Consider the following 12,427-nt stretch of genomic DNA (forward strand, 5'->3'; position numbering starts at 1 on the left):
CAACATTCTCCCTCTTCTGATAATTTCATCGGAGAAGACACAGAGAGTTTGTTGTCCAAGTGGTTTATCGTTTTGGTAAACAAGTTGTATCACAAATCATCATAACGTTGGCTAGTCCAATCGTTGGTTTGTATAAATCGATTTTGCACGTTGGTTTGTTTAATCACAAGCTTGATATCCATATAATTGTCTCCATTAATCATAGCTTGTTTGATCGTACTCAATTGTTAATTATCATTTTTCCAGTTGAATATTGGAATTTGGAATAAATCAGAATATGTAATTTGGAATAGTTGATCAAATCAAATATATGAATAATATGCACGAATAAAATTTTGAATTTTGGAACAATAAAATATATAATAAGGAATGATAATTTATGGAATAAGGAATAAAATTTTAATCCAGAATAAGGAATGATAAATTATAATAATTATTATATTATTTTTAAGTTAATCATAGCGTTTTATATTTTTAGCGTTTTATATTTTTTGCGTTTTACATTTTTTAGCATTTCATATTTTATAAGCGTTTAATTTTTCGTGTTTTAGTGTTTAATTAATTTTTGTTTATTTTCTATCTCCCAGGTTAAAATATGCAAATAATATATTATTCACATTTCCCTCTCTTTAAATAAAATTTTAAATTTCACACCCTAATTTTAATTCAAAAAAAAAAATTCTTCATGTTTTGAAAATTCACCACATAATTTAAATATATTTTTCTAAAATGAATGTTTTTTTTACATAACTTTTTGTCTTCAAAGCTTTTAATTTCAAAAACTTTTTATCATATTAAGTATTACTTATAAGGGTTATTTGAATCAATCATGTGATTTAAAAATTACATTTTAACATATTTAAAATTAAGTTTTATCTTCTTGTTTAGGATTTTTAATATTTTTAATTATATTTAAGAATTCATCTTTAGGTTTATGTTAATTTACAACAATTGGTCATCATTCAAGAAATCAAAAAATATCAATATTATCCATTATGATTTTACGTTTTAGTAATTTTAAAAATTTATAACATGCCTTTATCCTGGCATAAAATTTTAATTTATAATACTTCTTACGTGGATTAGAATAATAAGTAACCATCATTGGTCTCACAAAATAGAATTCATAACCTATCGTTCAACTTCCATATCAGTTCTTCCTAGGTTGTCACATTAGGTTAGGTGCTGGCTATTATATTCCAGTCCAACATCCAGAGCCGGGACACCATAAAGAAAGAAGCTTTTTGCATGAAAGAACGTACTAAGGTTTGATTCTTGGTCATCTCAGTAGTTTAGGTAGTCACAATAGATAAGGTAGTCATAACATCACAATAGATAAGGTAGTCATAATAGGTAGTCATCTCCATAGGTTAAGCACAAGGTAGAGTCATAATAGGTAGTCATCTCCATAGGTTAAGCACAAGGTAGAGTCATAATAGGTAGTCATCTCCATAGGTTAGGCAATCAACACAATAGGTAGTCATATAAATAGAGTCATCTCAATGGATTAAACAATCGTCACAATAGGTAGTCTAAATAGAGTCATCTCAATGGATTAAGCAATCATCACAATAGGTAGTCATATAAATAGAGTCATCTCAATGGATTAAACAATCGTCATAGATTAGATGGTCATCTCAGCAGATTAGGTAGTCATCTTTTTCTAGTCCACCACCCAAAGGGCACCATGCAAAGAATAAGGTTGGTGACGATATGGTGCGAGGTTCGAGTCAGTAAAAATATATTTTATTAACTTTATTGACTAATTTCTTTTTCTTTTCTTAAGGTATTTATACGTTTTATAAAATATAAATTAGAATATAAAAAATAAAATAATATAAAAAAAGTAAAGTTAAACCGAAAGTTATATAAATAAGGTTACGCAAAATAATAAGTAATATAAGTTGAATTACAAAAATAAAAAGTTAAGTTGAAAAGATAAATTTGAATTCATAAAATGTAATATAAAAATAAAATTAGATTACAAAAATATATAATTATAATAACGCAACATAAAGAAAAGATGTATAATTGAGATTTTGTGAATATTATACTACTTTCCAATTTTTGGGAAAGCATTTTTCTTAATTTTTATGTTAACTTTAACCCTTTGCTTTTTAAAATTTATGTCTTATTATTTTATAATTATGTAATAAAGTAGTAAAAAATTATTTTATATATGTTTATATATATTCTGTTTATTTGTTTCAGTTCTTTCTATTTCAATCTATTCTCCAATAGTTACCTCAGACATGCTTACTTAAATATGTATGTATATATTGTAAATAATATTTCATATTAAATTTTAAAATAAATTATACTATGTATTATTTGTTCCTAATGCTAAAAAGGGATATATAGAATAAATAATATAATAATATTTTTTCTTATACTGCTTTTGTTTAATAAATTAAATAAGTAACATAATTCATAATATTTAAATAAAATTAAGTTAACTAGTATTTAATTATTAGATCTGAGGCGAATAATATACCTGGTTATATTTGGATAAAGTACATTTATATATATATATATAATATATATATATATATATAACTAGTTACTTTGTAAAGTAACATGTAAACTAAGATGGAAATAATGTAAAAGTGAGGAGAAAATAATATAAAAGTAAGAAGTTATAAATGTAAAACAAAAGAGTAACAATATCACCCCAAATGGATATCACTTTATAAAGATGACAGCTGTAAAATCATTTTATCCTAATCTTTAAAATATCCAAATATCGTTAATTATGACACCTCCCCTTAATTATGCCAAGACTCTGATCGTAAGATATGAACCGATGTCATGACTACTAATAAAACAAAAAATATTTATAATATCATAAAAATAATTCACACAAATGCTGATATTACCAATCCTATTTGCTTATCATTGTCATATAACGGTAACTTTATGCACCATTTGGTCACCATGGGCTAGGGTTACTGTTTTAAATGGGGGAGGGGGGAAAGGTCCTATAATAGCAAAGTTATTAGTTTTCATAAATATTATTTCAAGAGAATGAAAAAAGTATTTCCCTAAATTTCCTTCTACCTGCATCTCCCCCTCAAAATATAACAATTAAAAAATAATAATTATAAGCTAATAATTATATTTAAAAATATATATGTTTGATATTTTTGAAAGAAAATTTTTTTTTTATAAAAAGGCGTAAAACCAAATATTTAATAAACTATAATTACTCATTACAGACAGATATATAATCGCCATAGGGCCTTCAAAGAGGTGAAACTTTTCAAAAATCTTAAAGAGCTAGGATTTTTATAATCATTTAAATTTGGTGATAACCTAGTATATCGTTTATATAAACTGGTTATATGGGTGGACCATTTTTATTTTCACCTATAAGGTCCTTACTCCATAGATCATTAGCGTACCTAATATTTTTATGATTAACTCTTATAATCTTTTTCACTCATCATTCTGAACGCTTATACCTTTTTGAGTTGTTAAAAACACTAGAGCTACTCTTGATAATTCTCATATTAATCAAAAAACTGGAGGAGGGGAAATGGAGGGGGGGGAGCGGAGGTGTAAATTAAAATGAGAATAATCATTCATCATTTTTGCGTAAGCTGACGCACATAGGGACTAACTCTATATGCTTAAAATTCATACGGGTATCGTTTCTCAAATAACATTACATTATATTTCATCATATATGCCATTTATCTATAATTTGGAAGTTACCTGTCAAAGATTTAAATTTGAGATTGTAAGTGACATTAGATATTCTCATTTTATCAACAATTTGATTAAAAATAGTGGCAATTTTCATTCTATTTCACGTTTCTTCTTGATGGATAGGAGTGAAGTTGAACTTCTTAAACCCGAGACGGGGAGCCAAATGTATAAAGCCTGGCAAGGATTTATGTTAAAATATATATACTTACCTGCCAAAAATTTAAGTTTATTTATGCCTAATATTATTTATTGGTGATGATTTTAGATACTTGGATAATTAGTCATCGAAATCCACCTGTGTACTATCATAGAAAATTTAATCGAGTTAAAGATGTAGACCAATGCTACACCGATGATTTTCCTTGTTATTATGAGGCAAACTTGCAATTCCTTCGAGACAGGTAAAAATCTAAAATCAAATATAAAGAATACTTTTTTTAAATTACAGAGAAATTGATTCTGCGATCATTAATATACTTAGACGTAGACGAGATTATTGTAATTTTTATTTTGGAAGGGAAGCCTTACATAAATGTGAAAAGGTTATCAAAGATTTTGATGAGGCTTATATGAATTATTTTGTAAAATGTAAGTTTTTATAATAATATTTGTATTTTGTTTAAAAATAAATATAATCTGGATGGGGCCATAAGTTGGAATTTTTTTCTTGGTTCACTGGGGTAATTATTTTGGCATATTTTTATCAAAAATTGCATATATCAGTTGTATACAACTGGAAATTGAATAATATTTTTTAGTATTTTTATGATGAATAAGCAAGTTATAATGGTTATATATATTTTTTATCATGCATAAAAATGACCATAACCCATATTTGCACTTTTGTTATGGGAGGTCAAAAATTTTGTAGTGGCAAATTCCCCCCTTTCCATAATTTATTACCCTGAATATAGATGATAAAGTTTGAAAAGATAAAATTTATATCTTAAAACTATTATAGGGTTGGCATTGATTAATGATTTTCTAAATAATAGATATCATTTATTTTAATAATAGTTTTTGCTTTCAAATAAAAACTTATACTATCATAAAAGTATTGCTAAATTTTATTATCTTATGATATTATATGTTTATTTATTCTAAAATTATTATATTAATATAATAAACCCAAAAATTATTTTAATATTGTGAAAATTAAAGGAGGTATCAAAAATCTCCATTAATATTTTTATCCAATTTAATTAATCCTGTTTGATAAAATAAAATATTTATTTAATTAAAAATAATCTTACCAGGTGGTATGTTTAAAAAGAACTAGCACTCCTACTATTTCAAAATGAGCTAGCTCCTGCTCCCACTTCTACTATTTCAAAATGAGCTAACTCCTGCTCCCACTGCTGAGTTTTTAAGAGAAACATACTCTCAATCCTAATTTTAAAAAAAAGAGAGCAATGCTTCTTAGTGTCTCCTTTATATTTTTTTATACATATATTTTAATAAAAAAAATTATGTATCAAAAAAATCAATAATCAGTTATTTGCTTTTAAAATTGTAACTTTTCAGCATCAGAATAGCACTATTTCCCTTAACTTTATATACAATTGAGACCAGTGCCTACCCTTTATAATTTATCTGGGAAAAAATTTAGGTGAAGATTATCCCATTTGTGAGGGGCTTTTGTTAGAACTAAAATTTTATTTATAATTTTAGCATATTTAAAAATGAATATTTATTTAAAAAAATGCAAAATCTATTATTTCAGGTCTTACTATAGATGATGTGCAAATCATTTGTAAGATCTTCTGAAAACTACCCCCAGAACCCATATTATCTTTAAAATATAAATCTATGATAGTTTGTACTAGGCCTATTCAAAAACGAATTCGAATCGAATAGTGCATTATTCATATTCGATTCGTTGTACGAATAATAAAATCTACTATTTGTATTCGATATTAATTTTTTTAATAAAATAAATCATACTCAAATATGACAAAAATTTTTATTACAAATTTGATTTTAAACAGAAAAAATTATAATAATATGTAATCAATAATCTGATAATAAATAATATATAATCAAGTTATAAACAAAATTAAAATATATATTATTAATTTAATTTATAATTTAAGCCAATTTTTAAGGCAAAGAGTTTTTCTTACATTTTCTTCCTTATATGACATCCGGTTTTTTGACAATAAATTAGTTCCAACTGAGAAAAGCCTTTCACAAGCAGTTGATGTTCCTTGTATAGATAGATAATCCCTTGCCATTTTCGAGAGTATGGGGATACGATATGCATTTGCCTTCCATCACATTAACGGGTCATTATCACTCTTTGCTAGTGTTGTTAAACGGCTCGTTTTGAGCCGATTTTTAAAAACGGCTAATTCAATATTTTAGCTAGAAAAATATTGTCTAAGCCTCGAGATTTCGCTAATAGATGTCCAAACCATTGTTCCTTCTACAAACAAAATCTTCAGGCTTGCGTATTACTATTCTGGACGAAATATTGAGTTAGCCGTTTTTAAAAATCGGCTCAAAATGAGCCGTTTAACAACACTACTCTTTGCTCTTGGTTCACTCTGATAAAAATCTATTTCACACAGTTGAATATTATTTTGTTTAAAAACAATGTCTAGCCTGTTTTGTTGAATTTTATCCTTATTTTTTTGGCAGTTATAAATATGAGCTTATAAAATAAAATCATATTTAAATGGGGGTAAATTAAATACCTGTATATCTATTGTAAATCTCTTTAAATTTCTCCATTAACTTGGATATATCAATATCATAATCAACAGATATTGATTTAAAATATTATACTTTAAGCCTGGGATATTGTGGTTATTATTGCATCATCGGCAGTTAAATTATAATAGCCCAACAATTTATCACATGCTACTTTGAAACTATTGTTAAAGGATTTATGGAAACCAGGTTTTTCATTTTTTAGATGTTCAAGAATTAAAATATAATAAGGTATAACCAAATTATAAGTAGGATAATTCTTCCCACATACCATTTGTAGTTTCATATAAAGGCAATAGTATAGCTTTAATTTTTATAAGATCCTCCCATTCTTCCTATATGTTATCAAAGTATTATATTATTACCTAATTATAAATTTTAGTTTACCTCTCATATTTGTTTTTCTTGAAGTATTTTAATGTTAGTTATTAATTCATTAAATAATTTTGTTATAGCAGGCTTTAACAATAAGCCCCTTTCAATCATTTGATAGGTGCTATTCCACCTTATTTCACAATCCAATTTTGGTTTTAAAAAATTTAGGGGAGGATGTAGGGTACATATATTTTTTAATAAATTTAATTTTTGAGGGGAATTACGAATCATTCTAATAATGTTTCCTAGTTTTAAAATTGAAGGGTCTAAAAATTTTAAAATTTCTTTGGATATTAAATTAATTACATGGGCAAAGCATCGGATGTGCCCTATTTTTATTAAGGGATATTTTAAAGAAAATGTATCAATAAATGTTTTATTATTAGTTGCATTATCTAAAGTTATATAAAAATTTTTATTCTCTAAATTATAATTTTTAATTATTTTGACAAAGGCTTTAAATATATTTTCTCCTGAATGTGTTTCATTTATTGGACTGACATCCAAAATTATGTTATTTATTTTAAAATTATCATCAATAAAATGGGCTGTTAGCCCTAAAAAAGGAACCTGTGTTGGGCTAGTCCAAATGTCAGATGAAAAATTAATCTGACTTATTTTTAGATATTATTTCCTTTACCAATTGTTCTTTTTCTGCAAATGTATTATACATGTGCAATTTAAGAGTATTGGAGCATATTGATTTTACAGAACAATCAAGATCACTTATAAAATTTTTAAAATCATTAGAATTAATAATTTTAAAAGGAATATTATGATTTATAAATAATTTTAATAAATTATCCTTAAAATTAATTTTTTTTGAAGAATTTGGTGTAGACTTTAAAAAAATGTCTTTATTATTTTTTTTACTAAGGTGTGAATGAAACCTAATATAATGATTAATAAGAGAAGATGTTGTTTTGCCTTTACATTTTATAATACTCTTGCAATGATTGCAAGCAGTTTTTTCACTATCTTTAAGGATTTGATATTATCCCATATGATTGCTCTCTTTTGTGAGGAAATTTTCTCATCTTCAACATCAAGCATAATTTCATCAGAAGCATTCTCCTCTAACATAATTAGGCTAGCTAACAATAATTATTGTAGAAATGTTATATTTTTATGTACCTCTGGTTTGTGTAATTTTTAATATAATTTATTATGAGATTCAAAAAATAAACTTTTCGTGAGATTCAAAAAATGTGGCAAATAAAAATTTAAATCTTCACTTCAGAAATTTTTAAATTTGTGCTAGAATTTTTATAAACACAAACACATCACCTGTCGGTCAACAAATAGAAATGACAAATGTTAGATTTATTAAACAATTTATTAAATATTACGAATAATTCGTTTTATTCGAATCGAATAAATAATTATTCATATTCAGATAAAACATATAATTTATTATTCGTATTCGTAATTATTCGAATCGAATATTCGAATTATTTTTGAATAGACCTAGTTTGAACATATGTTATTTAAACATTTATGTTGTTCAAATAAAATATTTATAATTCGTGTTGTATAGGATTTAATATTTTATATAAGATAATTATTCTACTCATATTATTTTTTTTGAAAAAATTGCAGCCTTTTAAAGAAGTTCATTTTTAAAAGTAATAAAAATCATGTTAGTTATAAATTTTCCATATGTAATTTGATATAATTTTTTTGTAGCCACTTATTTGGGTTATAATGTTGTTATATGTAGTATGAAATTAACCATTAAAGTTTAGTACCCCAGAAGAAAGTCTCAGTGCTTAAGAACCCCAGACTCATAGATCCTCAATCTACATATTTTTTTTAAAAAAAGCTCCATTATTTCTCCTTTTTTTTTAAATCGACAAAATCGAGGTTTTTAATATATGTGTTTTATTTATATATTATATTTTTTTTAAATGTAAATTTAGATGGTGATTTAGGCCAAAAGATAACAGCAAGATATTGTTTTATGAAACAAAAGCATCGAATGATTTGGGAGAGAAGAAACAAAAAGTTACTGAAAGATGGATCTCCCTTATCGACAGCAGAAAACGATAATTTCACAAATTATCAATGAATACCTTGCAACGATTAAGCATTACAATGGGAAAACGCAATAATAAATTTTTATTCTTTATAATTAATAATGCGAAAGAAAAATTATTATTATTATACAGTTGTACTTTATATAATTTTTATCTTGTAGGACGTTAGAAATTTAAAACGCTGAGAGTGGAAAGTGATCAAATAACAATGTATATTATAGGATTAAGCGAAAAAAATAAATGTTAGAATAGTTGTTGGCGAATTTTTTTATAAACGTTATTTTATATTAAATATTCTTTTATAGAAATATATATTTATTAAACTTAAAATTGCCGATTATTTTATTTTGTGGAAATTTAGATTACAATAAATGAAAATTGTATTGATTTCACATCCTATTATTGTATCCAAATATTTTTTTTGCGTGTCCAGGTAATTTTTAGAATAGTGAAGGTAAACCAAGTAATCGGTTCAAACCACTCCACAATCTGAAAGAAATGGTCAGCTGTATTCAGATCGAGTTTAAAAGAATCAAGTTATTTATCCGCCAAATCGGTCTGAATATTTCTGGGTTTCAGGTTTAAACCGGTTGATCTTTTTTCTTGTAGAATATACCTTTAGAAATGTTATAATTTCATTTACAATATACAAGCAACATAAGTTTTATTATATAGCATTTGTAAAGATTATTTTAATTCTTTTTACAAAAATTACAATAAAAATCCTTTATTGAATAATGTTTTTAATCAATGTGATATTGAGATTTTTTTAAAAAAAGGCTAGAGTTGGATGTTGCTGCTAAATCTACAGACTCATGCTGAAGATACTCTTAAGCATTGAAACGCTAATCGATTAATTTTTGTTTTCTTCAAAGTTAATCCATTTTACGTATCGGGTAAAATGGCTAAAAAATTGAGAAATTATTTAATGATTTAAAAACGGATTCAAGCGGGTTTGGTTCAGTCTTTTTTAAATATAAAAAATTACTTGGAATTGGATTGAGCCATTGAACAAAAAATTCCGTCCTGCCCTATATAATCTGTACAAGTTTTCCGACTCGTAATAAGTTGCGTGCCCCGACTGAGATGCATGTCTACTGGTCGGGGCTAATCTGAATTGGTGATTTGCATCGGGCCTAATTTTTCACGCCCGTCCGGAACCTGAAATTTTTTTAAAAAAATTTACCGACCCGGCCTGGCCCGAATTTATTTAAATATAGAAATTAATTTTTATAATTACTCAAAATAAAAGATATGTTATATGGCGTCTAGTTTCTATAAATAAAATCATATATTTTTATATAAAATTGATATATTTATATATATTTAAAAAAAATTTCAAGACACGACCTTGCCCGAATTTTTAAAAAATATTAGACCCGATCCAGCACGAACCCGATTTTTTTAAGGGACCTGGCCTACTTTTGCAGATCTCTACTTTATAAAAATGGAATATAGCGTGTCGTGTATATGAATTAAAATTTCTTTCACTAAATTATTAATTTCAATTGAAGATAATGATCTCTACTACCCTCAGTGTAGCTGAAACTTATAAAACGGGTGAACATAAATTTTACTGGGTATTCTTCATCCTTAATATTTTAAATTTCCATAACTTTGGATAAGGATATATATATAGAATCAGCTGCACCAAATTGAATCGCACGCTTAATAGGGTATATGTGATATTCGTATAAACACATTAATGTTTTCAAATTCCTATCGGTACTACCTATAAAAATAATATTTGCCTTATAGGTGCCGAAAATTTGTGTAGGAATATAACTAACTATATGTATAGATTTGGTCATTATATAGCAATTTTCTTAAAACAATCAAATTTTATTAAAGCCTATTTTTATTTTATATATGTTATAGGAATCACGCAGTCGCTTCCAATATTTAAAGGATAAATTGCGACATTATCTAATATTTTAATTAAAAAATCAATAACGTACAACATTTTGAAGGCACTTATTATGTTGTTAACCACTCAGGTATTTTCTAATTTTATTATTTTTTGTGCCTCAACGATTTATAGTTCAATTCTTAGAGAATAAATTCACTTCATCTCTCTAATTTATAAAATTAATAGCTAGGGATGTAAAAAAAAATAGGTTATTTTAGAATAAACAAGCCTAAATATTTTAAGAAAATTAAATTTATAAAATAGTAAAAAATCAGCGGTTCAAAGATAAAAAATTAAATGGATTCGGTTCAGGGGAATATTTTTGAACTCGGGGTTAGTTCCGATCAGCTTTGGTTTAGGCATTTTTGAATAAAATAAAATTTTTATTTTTTTTGGCAAAATATTTAAAAATACAAGGCATAGTGATGTATCAATTTAAAAATTTATTTAGACGGCATAATATCTTCCAAAGGCTGTTCGCTCATCCTCGATCTATGCAGTGAAGGAATGAATTTTAAATGTGAAAAAGATCTTTTAACCCTAACCTATATTATATATATTTATATGAAATTATGATGTTAACTAGGATTGCAGGAATAGCATATAAGATTTTTGGATAAAATATATAAATCAGGGTGCTGCAGTTTAGCAGACTTCCAAAAATGCAAAATATTTTTCCTTATATCTAATCTTTTAAAATCGCCAAAGTTCCAATAATTTTATCTGAAATTGACCCTCTTTTAAGTATTTTCTCCTGCCTTTCTTTAAGTTGGATCAATTACTCTAAATTATCTTGTTCGATAACATCATCCAAACTATTATCATCAGATAAAATGGGCCTGAATATGGGTTTAATCCTATTCTGCAAATTAACAGGTTGCCTTTTAGCTCAAATTTATGCATCATCATTAAGTAATATCTGTAATATTTAAGGAATTTATAACCTCTTATATTTAAATATTTTGAAAATATTAAAAAATCTCATTAAATTATTAATATTTAAAATTTTACAAATATCTTATATGATTTTAAACATTCAAACTTGACTGGTTAGGTTCGAGGTTTTTGAAATATTATAAACATGGCTCAGGTTTGGTTCGGGTTCAGAATTTTTTTTAAAAAATCCGAATTTTCATTTCCGTGTTCGGTTCGAATCCCTGTAAAAAAATTTTTTTTTTAAATAACACTATTTAACAAAATGAGCAAATTATAAAAAATGATCGTCATAATTAAAATTTGCAACAAAATGTTGGTTATAGCTACCCATCAAAAAAGTTAGCGCGCTATTTGCTACTATTTTTTAAAGGTAGCTTTAGCTACTTTTTATAAAAAAATTTTAGAAACAAATATGTTTTATTTTTTGCTTATGTAATTGTATAGTAAATAATATATAAAAATTAACATTTATAAATATTTAAATATAGTTAGTTTTGATTATAAAAAAATTTATGTAATAAAAATAAATATTTATGGTAATATTCATTTTTTATTTATTTTGTTGCATTTTAATAAAATCATTTCAATATTATCATACCCATAGAGCGACGATCAGAAATTATAAATTTCGCCTTACTAAATAATCTCTCAACACTAGCATTTGAGGGCAAGGCAGTATTTAATTTTATATACATATTTTTAATATAAAAAAAATACTCATTGAGTATTTAGATTTAAATAACGCGTCGAG

General features: G+C 25.6%; 1 protein-coding gene across 1 annotated transcript; it reads left to right on the top strand.

Moving 5' to 3' along the window:
• Nucleotides 1-3,737: 3,737 nt before the first annotated feature.
• On the top strand, nucleotides 3,738-9,398 carry LOC135931951 (NADH dehydrogenase [ubiquinone] 1 beta subcomplex subunit 10-like). Its single transcript, XM_065469271.1, has 4 exons — nucleotides 3,738-3,932; nucleotides 3,974-4,109; nucleotides 4,157-4,296; nucleotides 8,715-9,398. The coding sequence occupies exons 1-4, from the start codon at nucleotides 3,824-3,826 to the stop codon at nucleotides 8,861-8,863; spliced, it is 534 nt and encodes a 177-aa protein (XP_065325343.1). The 5' UTR covers nucleotides 3,738-3,823; the 3' UTR covers nucleotides 8,864-9,398.
• The last annotated feature ends 3,029 nt before the right edge of the window (nucleotides 9,399-12,427 follow it).

This window comes from Gordionus sp. m RMFG-2023, chromosome 1, assembly GCF_954871325.1.
Source record: "Gordionus sp. m RMFG-2023 chromosome 1, tfGorSpeb1-WG-v2, whole genome shotgun sequence".
Classification (NCBI taxonomy): Eukaryota; Metazoa; Nematomorpha; class Gordioida; order Chordodea; family Parachordodidae; genus Gordionus; species Gordionus sp. m RMFG-2023.

Excerpts from the sequence above, each read along its gene's own strand:
- LOC135931951 (XM_065469271.1), top strand. The coding sequence starts at position 3,824 with ATGGATAGGAGTGAAGTTGAACTTCTTAAACCCGAGACGGGGAGCCAA. Across the intron at positions 3,933-3,973 it reads CTTACCTGCCAAAAATTTAA|ATACTTGGATAATTAGTCAT; the intron begins GTTTATTTATGC and ends TGATGATTTTAG. Across the intron at positions 4,110-4,156 it reads TTGCAATTCCTTCGAGACAG|AGAAATTGATTCTGCGATCA; the intron begins GTAAAAATCTAA and ends TTTAAATTACAG.